General features: G+C 44.3%; 1 protein-coding gene across 3 annotated transcripts in view; it reads right to left on the bottom strand.

Annotated features, from left to right (window-relative positions):
* Positions 1–25267, bottom strand: part of SLX4IP (SLX4 interacting protein) — a 96385-nt gene that overhangs the window by 36245 nt on the left and 34873 nt on the right. For all 3 annotated transcript variants that reach the window (XM_080999403.1, XM_080999402.1, XM_080999401.1), the window contains exons 3-4: positions 3835–3924; positions 2052–2175 (exon numbers count right to left, since the gene is read on the bottom strand). In XM_080999403.1, coding sequence (XP_080855529.1) covers positions 2052–2175; positions 3835–3924 — 214 coding nt within the window. The remainder of the gene's footprint in view (positions 1–2051; positions 2176–3834; positions 3925–25267) is intronic.

Below are 25267 nucleotides of genomic sequence, written 5' to 3'. Positions count from 1 at the left end.
TAAAACCACCAGTGTGTGTGGCATTTTACAAAGCAAGAAACAAGAAAGGCAGTCCTCCGTCCCGAGGAACTTACAATTTAAATTTCAACAGCAGGAGAAGCAACGGAGGGAGGGAAAGGCAGAGCAAAGGAGAATGGGATGAATATGCACAAATGCATTTGCAAGTGCAAGTAAAAATGTTGTGAAAACTAGGCAGATCTTCTCTCGCTATCCATACTACAAGAAATCCAGAGGGGTGGGGATAGGGGCTTTTCTATCCCACCTCCTAAAAGCTAATAATAATAATAATAATAATAATAATAATAATAATAATAAATAATAGTAATAATACCCCGCCCATCTGGCTGAGTTTCCCCAGCCACTCTGGGTGGCTTCCAAAAAAATATTAAAATACTGTAATACATCAAACATTAAAAGCTTCCCTAAACAGGGCTGCCTTCAGATGTCTTCTAAAAGTCTGGTAGTTGTTGTTCTCTTTGACACCTGGTAGGAGGGCGTTCCACAGGGAGGGCACCACTACCAAGAAGGCCCTCTGCCTGGTTCCCTGTAACTTGGCTTCTTGCAGTGAGGGAACCGCCAGAAGGCCCTCTATGCTGGACCTCAGTGTCTGGGTAGAACGATGGGGGTGGAGACACTCCTTCAGATATACTGGACCGAGGCTGTTTAGGGCTTTAAAGGTCAGCACCAACACTTTGAATTGTGCTCAGAAATGTAGTGGGAGCCAATGTAGGTCTATCAAGACCGGTGTTATGTGGTCTCGGCGGCCGCTCCCAGTCACCAGTCTAGCTGCCGCATTCTGGATTAGTTGTAGTTTCCGGGTCACCTTCAAAGGTAGCCCCACGTAGAGCGCATTGCAGTAGTCCAAGCGGGAGATAACCAGAGCATGCACCACTCTGGCGAGGCAGTCCGCAGGCAGATAGGGTCTCAGCCTGCATACCAGAAGGAGCTGGTAAACAGCTGCTCTGGACACAGATTTGACCTGTGCCTCCATGGACAGCTGTGAGTCCAAAATGACTCCCAGGCTGTGCACCTGGTCCTTCAGGGGCACAGTTACCCCATTCAGGACCAGGGAGTCCCCCACACCTGCCCGCCTCCAGTCCTCCACACCTGCCCGCCTCCTGTTCCCCAAAAACAGTCTTGTCAGGATTCAACCTCAATCTGTTAGCCGCCATCCATCCTCCAACTGCTTCCAGACACTCACACATTATCCAAATGATCAAACCAAAACATTCTCCAAACTCATTTTACCCATTCCTTTGCAGGACACCCTTTTCACACTATCCCTTCCAGACACAGTAGCTGTAGGGAGAAAAGCTTGGGGTGCACAAAGTCTTCTGAAAATGGGGAAAGGATATCCATGCTGCTTTTAGAAATAAGCTAGGCAATATGAACCCCAAAACAGGAAATGGAGAGCAGAGAGATGCAATTTCTTGCTTTTCTAGTTAAAAAAAAAAAAGCTTTAGAATAGCAGTAGGAAATTGGTGGCTCGTGGGGCAAATCCAGTTCACCAGATGCCCTACTATTCACTCATCATATAACCTACTGGCTATTCTAAAGAAGCAAGCCAGCAAAAATGAACAAATGCCCTTCTAGTTCCATGAAGCTGTGTTCACCCTATATGAGGCAGTTTTCATCCTAAGGCCGAAGCAAACCAAGGGACCAGCCTGAGCCATGGAGTTTTGCTAGTTGGCCCTATCAGTCACTAGCTAATTCGCTGCCATACAGTGAAATTCTTCTTTCTATTCACCCCAACAGTGGGTTGTTGTTTTTTCAGGTGGTAGACTGTCTTATGGGTCAATACTGAATTCTGGACCATTGTACCCCAATGGACAGAATGCCTTGTGCTGGCTTGACCCAATGACTGTATCCCCCTCCAAGCCAATATTACCGTAGGCAAAATAATTTCTAATGGCGCTCAGCTATTACCAAGGTGTTCAACCTGACTATTTGATGGAAGTCTAGGTAATGAGACAATTCAACACTCAAAAGCTTAAGCTAAAAAACAACTGTGGGGAAATCGCGCTGTGTTTGTTGTTATAAGCAGCTCCTACCTTTCAGAGACAAAGGATTAACTTTTGCGTGTTCCATTTCCTTCGACTGTCCGTGCCGTTTGCGACCTTTCAGGTACTGCGTCACCCTTGAATCAACCACATCTTTTAGCAGCAAGCAGACATCCTAGAAGAAATATTTGTTTTCAGACAGGTTGGAGCATCTTCTACAAAGTCTGAGAAACCACTTGTGAATTCTCAGATTTGTTTATCGTGCAGTGTCCTTGCAAACAAGCTGAAAAGCAATGCAGGCTGCAGTTCTAAACTTGATTTGAAATCAACTGCATATACTTCTAAGTACATCATGCTCATTCCTAGATCCACGTATACTGAGTATTTTGGATATCGGAGAGGAGAGAAATAATAGAAAATAGATGAGTGACAAATCCCTGAGCAATCTTACAGCTGAGGGCAGGAGCAGCAAAGTGACTGCTCTTTGCTTTTGTACCGTACTTTGTAGACATCAGTTAAAATAAAGAGACATCCCTCAAGCTTGCAGGCAAAGGGATTTGGCAAACAGGAGAAGGCAAGCAAAGCGGGGGAGGCAGAAAGGTAACCATCAAGATTGATGCCGCTTAGTTGCTGTCTTTTAAATGGAAAGGCAGAATATAAATGCAGCACATCACTGCCCTTATTCTTCCTTAGGCAAATCTAAGTGTTTTCTTTTCTACATATGCTGCTCTATGGGCTGCTGTGACATACAGGAATCAGCGAGACAGGCACACCCCTCCAGTTGGGAGTGAAGAGAAGCAAGAAGAAGCAAGGAAGGGAGTTGCTCCTTTGCCGCAGTAGCACGAATACCTGCAGATTCAGCTGTTCTAGAAGATCATGAACTCCAGATCATACATGCAGGCAGTATCTTCAAATCTATCTATCTATCTATCTATCTATCTATCTATCTATCTATCATCTATCATCTGTTTTTGATTAAATTTTCTGTTTTACAATTTAAAATACTCATTTAAACATCCTTAAAATATCAATGACTTCCCTTCTTCTCATCCCATGGTTCATTTTACATATCATAGATCCCTGCATATTTTACAAAAACTATACTATTCAGTATTCCATTATTGCATCCATCAAAACTTGTTTACACTGCTGAATTTATCTTAATGCTGCCAGCGTTTTCAGCTGTACACAGTTATTTCTCATATATTCATTAAACGTTTTCCAGTCTTCTTTAGGTTGTCAATCTCCTTTGGTTGGGACCTCACTTGTTTTCCATTTTGGGGCTAACAAAACACGGGCCACGGTTGCTGCAGACATAAACAACCTTTTCTGACATCTGGGAATTTCAGTCTGAATTATCCCCAACAGAAAGGACTCTGGGTTTTTTTGGGAAAGTACTTTTAAACATTTTTCCCCAATTCATTATAGATCATTTCCCACTACTCTTTTACTCCTTTACAAGTCCACCACATATGAAGGAACGTTCCCTCCACCTCTTTACATCTCCAGCACTTATCTGATTCAGTCTTACACATCCTTAGCAAGCCTACTTGGAGTTAAATAACATCTGTGAATCATTTTCATTTCCAGGTAGTTCGCCTCCAAAGAATGACATGCTGTAAACTTCAGGTCACTTTTCCAGAGTTTTTCCCTGTAGTATCAAATATCATATCAATCCCCCCCCCCCAAAAAAAAGAAGGGAGCCTCCAGCAGCACAAATAAAAATTCCCAAGATATTAGGAACATGCAATAACCAAATGCGAAGAAGTCAATGCAATCTCCTGCTTCCCCGGTTAAATTGTGTGCTTTTAAAGCACAAATGATTGAGCCTTACCTCTCTCTTACGATCAGAAAACCACACAGTGTCCTTACTGGAGTCATGCGACGTAACATGGAAATCCACCAGAACAGCAAAGTTTCCACACTTCGGATGTTTGTGGTAGAAAGAGGGAGATAACAGAAAATCTTTTTTATTCTGTGTTATTATACACATCATCATAGAATCATAGTTGGAGGGTACAACAGGGGTCAGCTAGTCCAACCCCATGCAATGCAGGAATCTCAACAAACAGTTCCTCATCCAATTTGAAACCATACCGGACCCTGCTTAGCTTTGCAAACATGCCAGCCATTTTATTGCTGCAAGCTTAGTGTGGTTCTTGGAGTTCATAGGTAGGTCTTACATGACTGAATATTACCCATGTGCATATAACATAGCATCATAACTGCCCTATGAACATGCCATTTATCATAGGAATCTTAATATTTTGTTATTAAAACCTAATCAATTCAACATCAATGCATCAACTAGCATGTATAAACTTTAACATAAAAAATATCCCATTCACGCCAGCTTAATTTTTAAAAAAATGGATTGAGAAATTCTTCTTTGAATAGTGTGCCTGACATTTCACGTTAGCCTATCAAACTGTTCACGTTACTTTTTTTAAAAAAATAAGAACTGCCTTTTCCCAGCGGAGGCAAGTTACGTTGGCCTAAACAGAAATGAAGGAGTGAGGAGCATTCTGTGGTATTCTAGGTCTCACCTGTGGCAAGACCAGGTGAGGGTCTGGGGCTCACCTCTATCACCAAGGACCTCAAGTATCCCTTTTCCAGCAGATGGGGTAGTTTGGTAGGGAAGAGGGAGCTGTGACTGACAAATACTCAAGAGAAAGTACACATCCTTATTGGTGGATATTCATTCATGGAAGCACAGAGAGATACAAGGGCTATGTGGTCATCACTATTCAGCTGCCCAGCACAAATATGTGTCATGACATCAGAAATACATCTTCTTCTTTGGCTATCACTTGTAGCCGAGTAAGATTGTCTTCCATGAACAGTCTTAACAGTGAGTCCGTAAGTGACCGTGGAGGCCAATTCTGGATCCACACGTCCTTCCACAGTGGGGACATAGGTTTCTGGACAGGATGTTGATCATGACGAGGGTTTGCCAAATGTGCCTTCCTCTTAGTATGTTTCTCCCTATGTGCAACTATGTCAGCCCTTTTTGGCAAACTCTTCCATTCCGTAGCCTCCCATTAATGTGGAACTAAACTGTTTACTTATGCAGATTTTATGCAGGAATCAGTGTCTGGACCAAGTTAAGTATTATTCATCGTTTTGTGTCAGCTGCCTTTAAAGCAAAGGGAGACTCCATGTTCTTGGAGGTAACCAAAATAATGTGTTGAAAGAACCCATTTATGAGCAGTAATAGCTCTGCATTTGATTATCTTTCTTCTTCAGCGAACACTTGTGGCTGAGTAAGATTGTCTTCCATGAAAGCGGTTTTAACAGTGAGTCCGTAAGTGACTGTGGAGGCCAATTCTGGATCCACACGTCCTCCCACAGTGGGGACATAGGTTTCCGGGCAGGACTTGATCACGGTGAGGATTTGCCAAATGTGCCTTCCTCTTGGCTCGTTTCTCCTTTCCATCCTGAATTTGTGCTTCCTCAAAGCTCACAACACCTTTGGTAAAGGCTGTTCTCCAATTGGAGCGCTTGCAGGCCAGTGCTTCCCCATTTTCTGTGCTTATACCACATTTTTAAAGATTTGCCTTGAGAGAGTCTTTAAACCTCTTTTGTTGACCATCACCATTAAGCTTTCCATTTTTAAATTCAGAATGGAGTAGTCACTTTGGAAGACGATAATCAGGCATCCGCACAACATGACCAGTCCAACAAAGTTGATGTCGAAGAATCATGGCTTTGACACTGGTGATCTTTGCTTCTTCCAGTACACTGGTATTAGTTCACCTGTCTTCCCAAGTGATGTGTAAAAATTCTGGAAGACTCCGTTGATGGAATCTTTCGAGGAGTTGGAGATGGCGTTTATAAGTGGTCCATGTCTCACAAGTAAGGTTGGTAGTACAATAGCTTTGTGAAATATTACTTTGTAGACATACTGACCACAGTACTCATGCCTTCACCGCATAGCAGCACTTGCAAGCAAGGGTGCTGCCCCCCCTACTCCTTAGTTGTCTTTCAAAGGCAGTAGCCTCATGGTTACCAATTGCCACCATCCACAAAATGTTGCCATCAAACAAGCATAAACAGGAGGTGTCAGTAACTCATCTATCTGAACTACCTGTGCACAGTGAGTGAATTGTTTGGTGCAACTCGCCATACAAAGAAGCCTCAAGTTCTCTCCGAGAACCATAAATCTACATTTCTGTGGATTTGGCCCGGCGACCAAAGGCTCCTATCTACATGGAGGCATCAACATGACGTTCTTTTCTGTCTAAAAGGGAAGACCACTGTTTCCATTTCCCACCGTTTGGGACTAGGATCAGGACGCTAACTTGGAGAGAAAGAGAGCTACCTGCTGGAAGAATGCAAATTCTTATCCCGATGAGTGAACGAGACTACAGAGGTTCGAAAGTTCACAAGGAGTTGCTCATGTTCGCGGCGAGCGATGATAGCCAAAATATAACACAAGTGGGAAATCATCTGTAGACAGGTGTCAAAACATGTTCAGTTGATTTCTAAATGCTATGGGATCTTCTTCTTTTTTAAAAAAAATTATAATAATGTTATTTTGCAATGTATGACTTCTCGGTGAAGATTTATGTGTGCCCTGTAAATTTATTTGTGAAGGGAGAAAGAATTTGTGCGGCATGTAAGTACTTAATATAAGTGCTATTTATAGACAGCTGGTCATACGCAATTCATGTAACCGCGAAAAATATTACACAGGGCACCATGGTAATGCAAACATAAGTAAGCTAGGCTTGAATCCCCCATTCCAGCAGTAAATGAGGTGGAGTTAGCAGCCTTTCGTCAATTCTTTCCTCCAAAACCACTTTTTGCTAACACAAGCTCTATTAAGACACACAGGAACCAGCAGGCGATGAGGCAGAGCAAGATTTTCCCACCCACAGAACTTGGCTGTATCTGAAAACATTAACAGGTACAACATAGCTGACTTGCCTCCTGTCTTAACCCTTTAGTAAGAAACCTCTGAAAGGAAGGCAGTGAGAACGTTTCCTCTCTCATCTACCAAGTCCTTCTCCAAGCTGTGTAAATTGGGATGAAATCTGGGGGTCTAAAAATGGGGATATTAATGTTGGCAGATGTAATGGCCCCCCTAGTCCATAGCCCTTATCAAGGAGCTCATAAGATAACCTCAGGCTGGCCCTTATTTAGGAAATAAAATCATAATCAAATGCTGTCTTTCTGTGTGCCATTATAGGACTCATGTTTCTGAAGGTGCTGCCAAAACTCTTGATTTGCTAAGGATGAAAGGAGAAAGGGAAATTATCATGCTGAGATTCTCCACACGCCCTGCCAGAAGCCATCAGGATCATTATTATTATTTAATATTATTTAATAATACATTTAATTATTAAATTAATGTAAGAATTTCGTTTCCCATACATTTCTCGAGGCGATTTAAAGGCACACCATGGGATCAGCTAAATGATGGAGAGGCTCAAGATTTGATGGCAGATACGTCCTACCACATGTGGTGGACGTGCAAGATAACAAAAGAATTCTGGGAAATGATTTATAATGAGTTTAAAAAAGTGTTTAAAATAACGTTGTGAGAAAACCAGAAGCTTTTGAACTAGGAATTTTAGGTGCAGAGATACTAAAGGAGCAGAAACGACTATTTCTGTATGTGACAATAGCAGTGCAGATACTACTGGCCCAGAGATAGAAAGAAATTAAAGTTCCAACCAGAGACGAATGGCTGATGAAGATGATGGACTACACCAAAATGACTGGGAAAGTCAGAAACCAGGAGGAGAGAAGCTTTAATAGGGAATGGGTTATACAGCTACAGGCTTACTGAATATTCCTCAACATGTTCTCTGTAGTTGGCATCTATCCATCTCAGGAGACAATGGAAGAGCGTGTCTTCAGGCGTGAAGTCAAACTGTTGGAGAGTTACAGCGTCTGCTGTGGCTGTAGCGACTGATATGGGAGAGACATGTTTTATTGCAGCTGGGGCAGGTGAAGGTGTTCGGTTTTGCTGCTACAGATGCACCATGGCGTTTCTTCTCTCTGAACTCCTCCCAGGGGTCATTCCTCCTCTAGTCACAGCTGTGGATACATGACCGGGCTGTCTGTCTCCAGGTGCTGTGGTCATCTGCAAGGTGTTCCCACATGGCAGGGTTAATGTTGCCAGCGTTCATGTCCCATTTGCCTTCATGACTTGGCAATGCAGGGTTGGTCTGCCAATAACCTGAGTGCCTGAAGCCAACCCCCCATAAAGCACGTCCTTGGGGATCCTACCACTTTCCATTCCGTGTACATGAACAAGCAAAGTGTAGACACTGCTGAGACAGGAGTGCAAATATGGTGGGAATGTGGGCTTTGGAGAGCACATCTCTGTTTGAGACTCTGCTCTGCCATGTGATGCCAAAAATCTTCCGGATGCTGCACATATGGAAGGCATAGAGGTGTCACTCGTGGTGGGAAGAAGTTGCCTATGACTCACTTCCATAAAGCAGCGTGTTCAGCTTGCAAGCCTGGTAGATCTTCATCTTGGTAATACTACTACTACTTATACAGTGGACCCTTGAGTTACGTACCGCTCTGGATATGTAACCTTCAGGTTGCAAACCCGGCAAACCCGGAAGTGTATACTTCTGTGTTTCACAGCGCACGCATGCACCAAAGTGCTCTATTGCATCGCGCGCATGCGCAGAAGCGGCACCTCCAGTTAAAGACTTTTCAGGTTAAATACGGACCCCTGGAATGAATTTAATTCGTATATGGAGGGTCCACTGTAATAATTATTATTTATACCCCATCCATCTGGCTGGGTTTCCCCAGCCACTCTGGGTGACTCCCAACAGAATATTAAAAACATGATAAAACACCAAACATTAAAAACTTCCCTAAATAGGGCTGCCTTCAGATGTCTTCTAAAAGTCAGGTAGTTATTTATTTCCTTGACATCTGATAGGAAGGCACTCCACAGGAAGGGTACCCCTATCAAGAGGACCCTCTGCCTAGTTCCCTGTAACCTCACTTCTTGCAGTGAGGGAACTGCCAGAAGGCCCTCGGAGCTGGACCTCAGTGTCCGGGCAGAACGATGGGGGTGGAGACGCTCTTTCACGTATACTGGGCCGAGGCCGTTTAGTGCTTTAAAGGACAGCATCAACACTTTCAATTGTGCTCGACAACATACTGGGTATTGGTATACTCATATTGACCATCTTTACTTAGCCAGAATGGCACCATCCACACACAAGGTGGATGTAACAGAGGCTCAGGGAATCCCTGAGGTTTGCAGAAGTACAAACAACTTTTCGGTGGGAAGATCCCAAGGTGGGGAACCCCCAAACATGTCAGCGAGGATGCTCAGGCGGTACAAAATACTGAATGACTCTTGTCAGGGTCGACTGGAAAACTGGGGTGGGTGGAGTAGAACTTGAATGGGCATCCTGAGCAGGAACACTCCACCCTGTGACCCCTGGATTCATGTCTCACTTGTTGAATGTAACATGCTAGGTTTTTTTATACGATATACTGGGAGTACATTTTAAAATGGCCACAGAATGTTCCCAGATCCGTTCAGTGTTAACTATTGAGTGGCTAGATATTTTTCAGGAGCTCTTTATCTCATCAGATTAAAAACATGAAAAGTTTCAGTACAGCCGCCATCTGTTAATTCTTCATTCTTGGGAAGAAAACAGAGGGCAGGCTTTTGATAAAAGAAGATCAAAGCATTCTGTTCTTTCGGTGAGTGATACCTGTAACACAGAAGCCTAGCAAAACTGATTTCACAATGACCCAGTTGTAAAGGTGCCTTCCTGCTATTGATATGATATTTCTAGTACTCGAATAACCTTCAATACTTTAAAACTGCCTCGAGTAATTCTACGTCTGCAGCGTGATGCGGTAGCTAGACCCAGGCAAATGCAAACTAAGCTCTTCAGGAGTGCAACCTTGGCCAACTTTGGGAGGAAGAGTTGTGGAAGCCGGACCTACCAAAAGACAATGATGAAGGTCTGCCCCTAAGCACCTCTGACGGCGTCTTCGAAATTAGCCAGGCGCATTTTGCATCCAGCTATCAACCACTTGCGACCAAGTGAAGGCCTGACATCTCCACCACCTGGAGATGCATGCCTGGGAATCATTGGATCTGGACTTTTTTCACACACTAATATCCCATCCTGTAGAATTTGATCCATTATATTTTATCAGCACAATCAGAATGAATTTCTGGAACTAAATTGCTTTTTCCTGTGCAACCTGAGAAGCAGTCACCATTCAGAAAAAGAGATCGGAATAGGCCAGATGGGCGGGGTATAAATAATAAAATAATAATAATAATAATAATAATAATAATAATTATTATTATTATTATTATTATTATTGGCTTTTCTTGCTTAAGTTTTCAAAGCTCTTAACCTTGCTTAGCCTTTTCAAAGGCTCAAAGTTGTCATCTGAACTAGCAATCAATCACATTCAGGCCATGCTTTGAAAAATAAGACTTTAGAGCCGTGTGATGCTGTGGGTTAAACCACAGAGCCTAGGACTTGCCAATCAGAAGGTCGGCGGTTCGAATCCCCGCGACGGGGTAAGCTCCCGTTGATTGGTCCCTGCTCCTGCCCACCTAGCAGTTTGAAAGCACGTCAAAGTGCAAGTAGATAAATAGGTACCGCTCCGGCGGGAAGGTAAACGGCGTTTCCATGCACTGCTCTGGTTTGCCAGAAGTGGCTTAGTCATGCTGGCCGCATGACCCAGAAGCTGTCTGCATACAAATGTTGGCTCTCTTGGCCAGTAAAGTGAGATGAGTGCCACAACCCCAGAGTCGGCCACGACTAGACCTAATGGTCAGGGGTCCCTTTACCTTAACCCAAAATGACAACTAGATATTCTGTTTGGGGGACTGTACCCTTGGGCTAAGAAGCCATTTGGCGCCTAGCTTTTATATCCGAGTTTCTAACACTGGCAACAACCCATGTGACATCAGGGAGTTCATGCAATGGATGGCTACACCTTCGCCGGTTAGTGTCTGCATGCTGTAAAACCGTGGGCGGGGAACTTGCTATTCTATTTGATTAAATTTAATCATGTATCCCATCTTTCTGACAACGTACTTCGCATTCAAAGCAGCTCACAATAATGTGGCCCTCCTGGTGTTACTGGGGAACACCTCCCCTGACCATTGGTCATGCTGGCACTTGACATCTACACCAGCTGGAAGTGCATGCCTGGGGATCATTGGATCATTTCACACACTGATACCCCATCCTGTGGTACCTTTTTTAGGGAGAAGTTAAGGGGGGCTTAAAAATGACTGTTTTGGGGGGGCGTTCCATGTTGGGGGTTAAAGGCAAGAGGGTTAAAGTCGCTCAAAAAGATCACAGCACAGAGAAAGCACAGAGAAAGCTCTGTCTTCCCACCCAGAGATCATACAACAATGGAGGGTGGGGCAGGAGTCAGTTTTAGCGATGCTAAGGAAAGTGAGCCAGAGATCGACTGCGATCTACCAAAACCTCGCAGGGATCTACCAGTAGATCGCAATCGACCTGTTGGACATCCTTGCTGTAGAATTCTACCAGTTATATTTCACCTGCACAATTGGAATGCTTTCTCTCTGCAGCCAGAGCAGTCACCATTAAGAAAAAGAGGTCATTATGGGATAATGCACACAGTGACTTGCGATCTCGATCACACGCAGTCTGTAGTCCGCTGGCAGTAGGAGTACAATATGGGCATGTCTTTAAGTTAACATCTTATATTAAAAACTTGGCAGTACCAAACTATCGAAGGCTTTTCACCAAAGCCAGACTAAACGTCTTTCCTTCTGCAGTGTTGGATGGCAGGTTGAGAGGAGTTCCCTACCAGGACAGACTTCGCTCGTGTGCTCAAGACATCGATTCCATAAAACATATTTTGTTGCACTGTGCAAAATATGAGCAAGCCAGGGCTGAACTGATACTACACTTGCTGGTACCTTTCCCAGGAAAATCAGAGGCTCACTATGTCAGGTTCCTGTTGGAAAACCGGACAAATGCTAGAACATTAGCAGTGGCAAAGTTCTTATCAGTGGTTGCAAGAACCAATGATCCCTATATTCTGAACAAAATGCTTGTTTAACCTGGAGGTAGGCTGTATGAATTGTGTATTGCTTTGTAACGATTTGTTGGGTCTCTGGACCGTAATAAAGATTGTTGTTGTTGTAAAGAAAAAGAAGTCGGAACAGGTATACACACACACACACACACGTGTGTGTGTGTGTGTGTGTGTGTGTGTGCGCGCGCACATATATATGTATATATATGTATATATATGTATATATATATATATATATATATATATGGACTGTCCCTGGATCAAGTGACCGTTCTTCTTTCTCAAAGCTCTCAACCTAGCTCAAGGTTGCCATCTGAACTAGCCAGATGTTCAACTGAGAATAAATCACAGTCAGTCCATCATTTTCCATTTGGGTGATTGTAACCTTGGTTTTTAAGGAGAATATACATACGAACACACAACCATATAAACAATAATAGAAGCATATATGGTGCATATTCAGTATAAAAACAAAAACAAATTCCAGACGTGCAGTGACATATAACCAAGTTTTAAAGATGAGTCTATAGTCCAGCCACAATGAACAGTGAGTCATTGGAGGAGGTACTTGTATGAGTCTCCCTACTGGGAAAAAATGGAAACAGATCCATGTCAAAACTGTCTGATTCGACTTTGCTCCAGACTACCTCCTACTTTTCAATGCGAAATGCCCTTCCCCTGCACCTAAGGGTTAGAAATCATCAACTTTAAGATTCCCTTAATTGTCTAAGAGAACCAACAGTTGCATGATAAATCATTGCAGCTCCTCCAGTTACATATGCAGCGCTGGGAACTGACGGACAGACTTTCATCCCTGCACTCACTGTCCCCCTCCCCATGTCCTCTGTTAATAAATAGCTAACTGGATTGAGGAGGGGAAAACAGCTGGTTGCTAAGGAAACTGGGTTTTTTTCACTCATGCTCTTAATTTGTGGCCAGTCGCCAGTAGGTTCACAGTGCATCAGAGCAGAACTTGAGAAGGAAAAAACCCGAATGTAGCTTATTGATTGCTTATTGGAAACTCTTCAAAGGAAGCGCACAGAAAAGCCAAGCAGCTACGCTGATCTGTTTTGAAGGAGATCCAAGGGATAGTAACAGAACAAAACCTTTCTTAGGGCCAACCGAAAAAGAAGTGTGGTTGCTTCAGACAGAGACGCCTCTCCAGATGTTGTTGGACTTTCAACAGCCCCAGCCAACGAATGGAGATGGTGGAATTTGTAATCCCAACAACATCTGTGGGGGCCACAGATTCCCCAATCCTGCTTTTGGCTTTCACAGAACTCTTCCTCGGACTGTAGTTAAAACAAATGAAGGAGAATATGTTGTGTGTGAACAAAGGTAAAAGGTAAAGGGTAAAAGACCCCAGACAGTTAAGTCCAGTCAAAGGCGACTACAGGGTTGCAGCGCTCATCTCACTTTCAGGCAGAGGAAGCCGGTGTTTGTCCACAGACAGCTTTCTGGGTCATGTGGCCAGCATGACTAAACCGCTTCTGGTGCAACGGGACACTGTGACGGAAACCAGAGCGCATGGAAATGCCGTTTACCTTCCCGCCACAGCGGTACCTATTTATCTACTTGCACTGGTGTGCTTTCAAACTGCTAGGTTGGCAGGAGCTGGGATAGAGCAACGGGAGCTCACCCTGTTGTGGGGATTCAAACCGCTGACCTTCCAATCGGCAAACCCAAGAGGCTCAGTGGTTTAGACCACAACGCCACCCGCGTCCCTTTATTTGCAAAAAAACAAAAACAAACAGTTGCTCAACATTTAAGAAAATGGAACTGGTGAGACAGTGCCATGGGAGGAGCTCCTTTGTTAAGAATTTTCTTAATTGTTAAGCATTAACAAAAAAACCAAAAACATTTAGCAACATGCTAAAGCTTCACAACTCCCGTTGCTCAGTCCCTGCTCCTGCCAACCTAGCAGTTTGAAAGCACGTCAAAGTACAAGTAGATAAATAGGTACCACTCCGGTGGGAAGGTAAACGGCATTTCCGTGCACCGCTCTGGTTTGCCAGAAGTGGCTTAGTCATGCTGGCCACATGACCTGGAAGCTGTACGCCGGCTCCCTCGGCCAATAAAGCGAGATGAGCGCCGCAACCCCAGAGTCGGTCACGACTGGACCTAATGGTCAGGGGTCCCTTTGCCCTTTACCTTTTAAAGCTTCACAACTGCAGAGAGAATGATGTCCAACGGATCTGGAAGAGTTACAAGTAGGGCCATGTTGAATTTTGGCAAGGTTTGGTTTTCACTGCAAATGTTCCCATTTGGGTATGGGGATATTTTACAAAAAAAAACAACAACCACCACCCATACTTTCAATTTTTTTCCATGCATTCTCCTCCCCACTCTATTGCTTGGCAAGGATGGCGGATGAGAACTTCTGCATGTTGACGAAGAGCTGGATGCATCTCAGAGAAAGTAAAACGTAGCACAGTGGAATGGCACCTGGGTGTGTTGTTTCCTCTTGGTGCATTTCTTTCACCGGGGTGAAAATTGGATGACATTCCACTGGAAGGGAGGCTGACCCAGAAAGGGGGCTGCATTCCTTTCCACTCCCAACAACACTCTCCCTTCCAAAACTGGAAGCCACAAAAGTCACCTTCCTTAAGCTCATCGTGGCTCACAAGCAGGGCAGCAATTACTCCAAAGTTGGTACTGCCATATTTCGTAACCGAAGAGTCACCTCGCTATTTTAATTGTTGGGAATTTTGAGTCTCTCTGATGCCGCCGGAGCACTTTTCCTTCTTCTGAAAGCCAAGAGATGATGAAACACAAGCTCTCTCGGAGCATGAGTAAGGAACAACTGGAGATAGCATCTGAAACTGCAACCTCATTACACATCATCTGACAGCTTCCTACTTGCAGAGGTGCATGGAAATCCAAAGGCCGGTTGCCCACAACAAGAAAAATAATAATAATAATAACTGCAGGAAAGGCTTTTCTTTTCCTAGCTGACTGCTGCTTCATGAGGGTGACTCACCAGATCTGCTCAGTCACAAAAACAGTCTATTCCCTGCCCCCTGAAAAAAATGGTCTGGTGAGGTAGTGATAAGTTAATCACGAAGCAGAAGGAAAACACTGGCTGAACTGTATGGATCAACGTAGATCAGGACAAAAGGAAGCATGTCTGATCTCCTTCGTGTCCAAAGCAAAACAGAAAGCTATACGCAAACGGGAGTTCCCAGCATGCAATGCTGGTGTGTGTTACAGACACGTGACACGCAACAGTCCCACATCTGTTCCTTATGGTGGAATGGAACGTCCCAACTCATGCAACCTCACTTACTTGGCATCAAATATTCCCTTGAAGTGAAAATTGGCAACAGAAATCCATTGGTAATGGGCATTTCAAGTTTCACATGACCCTCATGTTGCAATCTTATGTATGCCTCCTTGGGAGGAAGCCCCACAGGGCGCAGTGGTACTTGCTCCTGAGTAAACATGCCTAGGATCCTGCTGTCGGTACTCAATTTATGGGTTTAAATGGAGCCTTCCAACACCAACGTCACTCGTATATTTGCCGCAAGTCTACTGAAGTAACAACAGTACTTCCCTGAAGTGAGGACTTTGCAAAATATTGTCTCATCATTTCGCCGGGAGCATCTCTGTTGGTGTGAATCCACTACATCTGTCTATATAGTTCATCGGCACAGAATCGCAGTCCAAAACACCGTACTCACAGGCACTCATAACGTATGGCAATTTCATTCAAAAGCATCAGAAAATGCTGATGAAATTCAAAGCGGCAAACTATTTCGTCTAAGGAGCTGCAAAGGAAATACAGTGGTACCTCGCGTTAAGTACTTAATTCATTCTGGAGGTCCGTTCTTAACCTGAAACTGTTCTTAACCTGAAGCACCACTTTAGCTAATAGGCCCTCCCGCTGCCGCCGCGCCGCCAGAGCACGATTTCTGTTCTCATCCTGAAGCAAAGTTCTTAACCCAAGGTACTATTTCTGAGTTAGCGGAGTATGTAACCTGAAGCGTATGTAACCTGAAGCATCTGTAACCTGAGGTACCACTGTAGAAGAAAGCAAGGGGTAAAGAGGAGCTACTTGAATTGCCTGTATGAGATGGAGTGGATCTACACAAAGGGGGGGGGGGACCCTTTAAATCAGAATTAAATCATTATAACGGGGGGGGGGGGATGCTATGTAAAAATCACATAGAATTTTATTTTATTTTTGCTCTCTGCCACCATCTGGTGTTGCAGGTTTATAACATATTCAAATTGTTGTTTTTTGGCTAATGCTGCAGAGTCCATGGAAACAAAAACAAAAATGGCTTTAAAAAAAGAAAGAATTCTCTTTGGTGGGCAGTGGTAGATGCCTTGCCATTTGAGCTGTTCAAAGGGGGTGGGCAGGATATGTTCGCAGGTTTCCCAATCCAGCTCTGGCCTGGCACAGTAAACAGGCCTGGCTTGGATTTCTTTGCACAATATGCTGGTAGCTGGATTATTTTAGGATCTGGCAGATCCTTGCCTTAGCTCCACCTCCTGCCCATGCTCGACACACCCCATTTCAGGCGTTTACACCGGCTATTGCTTCCAAGGATACCACCAGCAGTAGCTTCTGCCTGCTCATGATTTTTGGACGCCAGAGAGACAACCTTTTCACGTGCTGCCAATCTTCCTGACATATGCAAAACAGGTCACCTAAGCAAAACTTCATAGTCCAAAGGTAAAGCTGTTCTGTCTGGATTTTCCGAGATCAGTTGATGTGAAAATGTAAACACTTTCATAATTTTTTTTAAAAAAGGATTATTAAATGAACTACTATATGCAATCTCCATCAAGGGGGCTGATGCAAGTGCAAAGCAAAATGAAAATTTCTCATCTATATATATATATAAAAAAACTGCGAAGCAACAGGAATGAAGGGCTCTGCTCTGAGCTCTTTTGATTTAATGAAGCACAAGAACACATTCAATTACAATAAAATAGAGAAATACCTAGGAAGGAGATTATCATCTTTGCAGCTTTTGATGTGCGTTATTACTCCGCTAAGAAGCTCACCTAAGTCAGACAGAGCCTGAGAAAGGCTTTCAAAGCTATGAAAGTTCGGGTAAGGTAATGCTGGATGGAAGAGCATTGAAAGGCACCCGCACCCTTCAGGCGAGTTTGGAAAGAGTTAACATCCTGAGGCATCTCTGCGCATACTGTCTGGCAGAAAGCTGGGAAGTGGAAGAAGTTTACTTTTCAGCCATGCCACTAAAGGATTGTCAAGCAGGGAATAGATTCCTCCAAATTTGCAATTAATTCCATAAAAAGTCAGCTTCCCAGCTCCACTGACAGAAGGGAGGGTCGGGTCCCATGTGCCTCGGTTCTCTTCATTTTCCCATTATTTTATGTTACCTACCGCAGCAATCAACTCATTAAGTCATCATGTGCACACCATATTCCGGCACAAAAAAAACATCTGCAGATGTTACATTCCTATGCCAAAATACTACAGTGCATTAAAAGATGTGTTGATTGCGCAGGCATGAACTTGTAACACGGCAAAGCTTCAGCTCATGCATTTGACTCGGATCATAGTCTGCCTTGTAGAATAGACTGGACTAGGTAAAGGTAAAGGATCCCTGGACGGTTCAGTCCAGTCAAAGGCGACTATGGGGTGCAATGCTCATCTTGCTTTCAGGCCGAGGGAGCCGGCGTTTGCCCGCAGACAACTTTCCAGGTCATGTGGTCAGCATAACTAAACCGCTTCTGGCGCAACAGGACACCGTGATGGAAGCCAGAGCGCATGGAAACGCTCTTTACCTTCCAACCGCAGCGGTACCTATTTATCTACTTGCACTGGTGTGCTTTCAAACTGCTAGGTTGGCAGGAGCTGGGACAGAGCGATGGGAGCTCACTCCGTCGCGGGAATTCGAACCGCCAACCTTCCAGTTGGCAAGCCCAAGAGGCTCAGTGGTTTAGACTACAGTGCCACCCGCGTCCCTAGACTTGACTAAGCAACCCCGCGCCTTGGTGTTTTGTATCCCACCCTTTCACCGAGGGTTGCCCCAGAGGGAGAAAAGGGAAGCAGAACCAGACTATTTGCACTTCTGAGAGACCAGAGCTCCTCTCCTTGAACGGTTTCCATTCCGCCTTGTGCTTCTAAGAACTTTGTAGCCGAGAATCTTAGAATCATAGCATGGGAAGCAACCTGAGAGCCATCTAGCCAGGAATCTCAACTAAAGCATCCATAACAGACGACCGTCCAACCTCTGCTTAAAAACCTCCAAGGAAGAAGAGTTTGGATTTGATATCCCGCTTTATCACTACCCGAAGGAGTCTCAAAGCGGCTTACAATCTCCTTTCCCTTCCTCCCCCCACAACAAACACTCTGTGAGGTAAGTGGGGCTGAGAGACTTCAAAGAAGTGTGACTAGCCCAAGGTCACCCAGCAGCTGCATGTGGAGGAGTGGGGAATCGAACCCGGTTCACCAGATTACGAGACTACCGCTCTTAACCACTACACCACACTGGTGAGAGTCCGCCACCTCTTGTGGGAATCAAACAGCTCTTACTGTCAGAAAGTTCTTCCTGATGTTTTGTCGGAATCTCCTTGTAATTTGAAGCTTTTGAGCTGAGTCCTACCCTCCAGAGCAACTCTTCAGAAGCGATGGGTTTTTTTCCCCTCCAGCTACAGCCGGTACACCGGCTACAGGGATAGCGGGGCCACAGTGGTGCAGGGCTTGGCGGACTTTCCCTGTGGGGCTGGCTTTGAGGTTGGTTTGGAAACGTCACCTAGTGCAAAGCCTGGCTTTGGGCTGGAGTCGCTCTGTGTCAGCATATTACACCGGTGATGAAAGCTCTGCGCTCCCTGCCAGTGCATTCCTGTGCTGACCTAAGTTCTAGGTGTTACTTCTAGTGCACATGACCTAGAACCACATGACCTAGAACCAGGTGACCTGAAGCAGCCCCTCCCAGCCTGTGGGAGCCTGTGCAAGTGGGTCACAGGCTTCGTAAGTGAATCCAAAACAATCATGACGTCTAATTTGTAGCTACGTCTTCGCCGAAAAGATGCCTTCCGGCGGTGTCACCCATCCCTGGCCACAAACCAGCACACTCCACGATGCAGATTTTCTTGACATCCTGCCAGGACTGAATGCCAAACAAACCCCTGTGTTGCAAAGAGATCGTCAGCAATGTCTAGGCAACACAATGACCATGTACATACGCAATAGACAATCTTTATAGAATTCTTTCAGACCATAACAAGTACAAAATGAAATCTTAAGTCTCTGAAAATCTTTAAATGAAGTGAGGTACCAGACTTTGTACGATGAAAGACAAGCTGTGAAGCTCTGTGTATTCAGCAAATATGATGTCCAACACTGAACAGTGATTCTGGATATTGACTACTGTTTCGTAGAATTCTTCGTCGGCGTGGTGGGAGGATATAGAATTGCTTCATAAACCCATCTTATTTCGAATGAATGTATGTAAATGAAAATATCAAATGCTATGCTGTGGAACAGTGCTCATGTAATAATGTAGTCAATATCCAGAATTTTCAGAGACTTTGAGACTAAAGATTTCATTTTGTTGTACTTGTTATGGTTTGAAGGAATTCTATAAAGACTGTCTATTGTGTATGTACATGGTCATCGTGTTGCCTAGACATTGCTGAAGGACTGAATGCCAGCAGGGGCTTGCTTGCTCCCACTCCTTCCTGCCCAGACAGAGAGGAATTATAACTTCTCCAAACGGCCATGCCTTGCATCCCCTCCAACCCATCCCTTGGCAGAGCAGCTCTGGGGAAGAGAAGCAGAGAGGGCCTTCAAGGGGTGGGCATGAGAGGGAGAGAGAAGATGCTGGAGGAAAGACCAGAGGCTGTTGGGTGTGGGTGGGTCTGAGCCGAAGAGGCATAGGTGCCTGCTTTTTCCGAAGCCCACCAGACTTCTGCAAAATGAACTTCAACTGTCTTAAAGTACCGGTCATCAGATAAATTACCCTATGCCATTATTATTATTATTAGTTCCACAAATGTAGGCAAAAAGGCTCAAAAACAAAATACGTTTAGAGCAGGGTTCAAAATTAACAGGGCACCACGCGCATTTTGAACCCAAAGATTCTCCATTTGTGAGCACCTCAAAAAGTCTGGGTGCCATTTTTTTGCGCCTGACTGACACTCAAGGATTACCGAAATGTATGTGCTTTGAGGCATCAAAGTATATGTTAAGCACAGGCAATATGTTTAACAAGAAAGAGTGTTTTGAAAACTGAAGGAGGGTACCAATATTTTTATCGCAAGCACCAAATTAAACATGCACAGACCATTTCTGCTAAAAATACGATATTAACCATGTGTCACTTATGTGAATAGTGTAATAATTCGTGCTTATCAAAATAATAAATAAGAAGTGTTGCTGACCCCCTAACAGTGGTGACTAGACATTCTGTTTTGGCACCCACAACCCAGGTCCCAGGAGCCATTTGGCTCCTAGATTTTTTTATCCCAGTTTCTAACACTGCGTTTAGGATTGTATTGCTACTCAACATTTAATCCACATGTACTGAAGATCAGCACTTACTAGGTGCTAAGGCCAGAACTTCTGCTCTTAACTGAGATGGTCAGATTCATTGTTGTGGCAGTTGTGGAATAAAATTGGACCTAAGCATAACTGGAATCAGGGGAAAGGGCTACAATACCACTGAACATAATTATTGAGAACATTAAAACCTTTGCATCTCTCAAGATTGTCCTCTATGGTGGTTTATGGCAATCTCCTTGTCTCTAGGCTGCCGGAAGATTTTTTCATTTGTTTTGATTTTCTGGAATGTAAGCCTAATAAGAATCATTAGGCTTGGAATAGCATTCCTGTCAAGATGCAACAGGCACACCTTCCGGAAACAATTGAAAATACATCTTTTGTTCTGACACGTTTTCCCAGCCGGATGAAAAGACCTCTGCCACGGGTGTCCACTTTGTATTGTTTTTAATTTCATCTGCTGCTATTTTGTGCATAGTGCTTTTTAGCTGTTTTTACTGTATTTCGTACACTCCTCAAGACGTGTGTGGAAAGAGACAAATACATAAATAAGCAAATAGTAAATGTTACAGGCTGTTAGCTGCCTTGGTACATTTTGCGAAGGATGACACAAAATATGTATTTTAACAAACAAAACTTTACTTGGAGATGCAGGTACTTTGCATCGCCTGCTGCTTATTTTGGGTACAGACGTACCTTGGTTTTCCAACAGCTTAGTTCTCAAACGTTTTGGCTCCCAAACGCTGCAAACCCAGAAGTGACTGTTCCGGTTTGCGAACTATTTTTGGAAGCTGAACGTCCAACAGGGCTTTTGCGGCTTCCGATTGGCTGCAGGAGCTTCCCGCAGCCAATCAGAAGCCGTGCTTTGGCTTCCAAATGTTTTGGAAGTCGAATGGACTTCTGGAACGGATTCTGTTCCACTTCCAAGGTACGAATGTATTTCCAATGCCTGCATTACAAAGTACATATTCACCATGTTTTTATTCATCATAGCCTATTCCTCCCTACAGCAAAATAGGAATGCAGTGCTCCTTCTGCCCCCACCAGTCACAGGAGAAGGACCAAAGCTTAGTGGAAGGGCACTTGCTTGGCACATGAAATATTACAGCTTCAATTCCTGGCAAATGAAAGACAATTCTTCACTGAAGCCCTGGACAGCCTCTGCTAGTCAGTGCTATATAGACTAGTGTTCCCTAAGCAGGGGGCATATGGCCTACTGGGGGCCCCCAGGGTATTCCAAGGTTGGCACAGGTTCAAATTGTGTAAATGGGGGGCCACAGCACAAGACTTGGGGGTCGCAGAGGGAAGTGAGAAGTGAAGGGGGGGGGAATCATTTTAATTTTTTTAAAATCCAGATTAACTGGCTATCTGCTTGGTCAATCAGAAGTGGGTAAGGGGGCATCCCACTAGGGCCTAGCGCTCCTTTTTGCCATGTGCATTTTCTTGGAGGAGTCCTGGTATGTTTCTGGTGGGAGAGGGTGATCACTGAGGCTCCCGTTTTGACTGATAGAGCCCATGATCTGGGACCCCCAGGTCAAGTAGGTGTTAGGAGCTTGGCCTACACTCGAGTAGGACTCTGGCAGAGACACATGCCCGACTGGCATGTTCTCTCCCTCCTGGTCATTTGGATGTGAGCTTCAAAAGCTTTCTTCTGCCCAAACATCACAGCGACTGATGCCAACAGACATTGGCACACTTAGGGATCCGCAGAGTGTTCGCAGTTTGCGTAACATACCTCAGCAACTCAGCATTTTGGCTAATCTACTTTATTTACATATAAACACACACGGAGCGCTGCAACATGGCTCCCTCTCTCTCTAGCATCAGACAGCAAAGAGAAAAAGAACAAAGGACAATAGTTCCACTTCATGGAACACAGTAACACACACATCCTGTCTCCGTCACTTCCCACTCTGTGGAATCAAAACATACACTGTCATGTGATAGACAAAAATCCCATGACTGCAATCATGGAGCAGGAATTCTAATAGTAGGGTGGCAATGGGTAGGACTGGGCAAGCCCGATCTGCTTGTTGCTGCCACCAGTGCTGGGCCTGGTGGTAGCCTGGGCCTGACTCTGCAAGGTGCAGGGTGAAATCCACCCCAGCGCCCAGTGCAGACAATCTTGAGTTGGTTGAACCAATGGTTTCACTTGGTATTAGCAGAATGTCCCTGTTTTCTGAGGAATGCTGGCGGGTATGAGCATAAGTTAGCTTCCTATGTTTATATATGAAATGTCATGCTTTAGACAACTGTGCATCCTTTATAATAGATGCAAGATGTGAGTATTTCACAAAAACCAAGTAAACTTTGCACCCTTCATAATAGATACAAGATGTGAGCATTTCAGACCGAAAATCAAGTAGAATTTGTTTTACAATTGGTCCAGCCAAGGTGGAAAGGGTGTGCCATGCAGCCAGAAGAGGGGAGCTTGCTGAGGATCCTGCAAACGGGAGCTCAGCCACAGCTCTCCTGTCTGCGAGGGAGAAGACAGCACTTGCCCGAATCTTCACAGGCTTCCGATTTGCAGATAAAGCATTCAAGAATCCACATGTTCCATTTATAGAAACATTACTGACCAAAGGCGACTATTTCCAAATATACTTCCCAAAAGCAAAGATGCAAGTCCTGAGAAGTGCATTTCCAAACCTGCCCTTACAAGTTTTAATACTTCAAAGCCTTCTTTTTTAATTTCCATTGGATTGTGTTACTACGCGGAAAATATTTCCCACAGTTAACGATTATCATGTCAAGCAGCTGCGGTAATGGGCAGCAATTAGGAAAACTAAGACACCCACCCACCTGGGAAATACGACATTGATTCAAATTATGAATGCTGCTTTTCAAAATCTAAAAAAACCAACAACAACATAACTGCATGGAACATCCTTTCGCCTTATGAAGTGACTTCATCGTAAAAGCTTGACAGATTTTGTAGTGCCATTAATATAACCAACCAAAACGAAAGCTGTGAAAAGCAGGGCATCTTTGCCAGATTCATAGATGGAAGAGCTGCTTCTGATTCAGAAATAAATTAAAATGGCATTCCCCACCCCAAGTTCAAATTTGATTTCTCAGTTAATGTTATTTCGCAGCATAGATGCTCTTCAGAAGTCAACAAACTTTTTCAGCAGGGGTCCAGTCCACTGTCCCTCAGACCTTGTGGGGGACCGGACTATATTTTTAGGGGGGGGGGGGAATGAACGAATTCCTATGCCCCACAAATAACCCAGAGATGCGTTTTAAATAAAAGCACACATTCTACTCATGTAAAAACACCAGGTAGGCCCCACAAATTACCCAGAGATGCGTTTTAAATAAAAGCACACATTCTACTCATGTAAAAACACCAGGCAGGCCCCACAAATAACCCAGAGATGCGTTTTAAATAAAAGGACACATTCTACTCATGTAAAAACACACTGATTCCTGGACCGTCCGCAGGCTGGATTGCGAAGGCAACTGGGCTGGATCCGGCCCCCAGGCCTTACTTTGCCTACCCATGCTCTAACTTCTTAGTCCATGCCTTGGATGGACTGCAACTGAACAGAAACGGACTAGCCTTTTTAACGCCTCCTCAATAAGTGCTACCCTATTAAAAGGTAAAGGGACCCCTGACCATTAGGTCCAGCCGTGGCCGACTCTGGGGTTGCGGCGCTCATCTCATGTGGCCAGCATGACTAAGCCGCTTCTGGCAAACCAGAGCAGCGCACGGAAACACCATTTACCTTCCCGCCAGAGTGGTACCTATTTATCTACTTACACTTTGACGTGCTTTCGAACTGCTAGGTTGGCAGGAGCAGGGACCGAGCAACGGGAGCTCACCCTGTCACGGGGATTCGAACCGCCGACCTGCTGATCAGGAAGCCCTAGGTTCTGTGGTTTAGACCACAGCGCCAGCCGCATGCTGCCTAAAGGTTTACTTCTGCTCTCTCTGATATTTTTGTAGAGATTGCCATGTTCCTTTTGGCAGGAACATGGGTGTATTTGGCTTCTAGTCTCTCTCTTTTAATATTCTGTTGTCTTACATTTTTGTAACTTTTTTGCACTGCGACTTTGGATTTGTACTTCACCCTTCGCGAGCCACGCTTTTTGGGTGAAAGGGAGCATGAAAAGGATCTCCAACGCGATAATAATCTGCATGTGGTATTTGGTAGAATCTCGGCGAGCAAACTGTGTATAGGAGAGAATAAAGTCGCAAGGAAAGGAGAATATTCAACTCTCCCAGCACACTAGGTTTGAGACAACGTAAAGATTATGAAAGACTGCACATGAGAAATGGATTTAATGTTGAAAAGACAGAGGTGCTGTCTGTGAGGAGGAAAATACGGCTGGCTGCAAGTTGGACAACAACGAGTAACGGTTGAAATGGAAATTATAGATGAGAAGATGTGGCAACAGGAGAAAGAGATGGACACAAGTTTGAAACAGGAGTGGGAAACTTGATTTTAAAGAAATTGCATTAAATTAAAGTAATTTGATCGGATTTGTAATAATTGGGGAAACTAATAAAAAGAAATATAAAAAAGAAAACGAAAGGAGACAATGCATTTCCTTTAGAAAGAAAAATGGCTATCGATCATGTTTCTGAACACCACAGTAAAACATGTCAGGGGATGCTCAACTCAATGGACCAAGACAACAACAACAATTTATTAAACAACAACAACAACAATTTATTATTTATATCCTGCCCATCTGGCTGGGCTTCCCCAGCCACTCCAAGGCGACTTCCAACAAAATATTAAAATAC

Source organism: Podarcis pityusensis, assembly GCF_964106645.2.
Source record: "Podarcis pityusensis genome assembly, chromosome: 3".
NCBI classification, from domain to species: domain Eukaryota; kingdom Metazoa; phylum Chordata; class Lepidosauria; order Squamata; family Lacertidae; genus Podarcis; species Podarcis pityusensis.
Note: the sequence above shows the minus strand (reverse complement) of the source record. Positions and strands in the feature narration are given on the sequence as shown.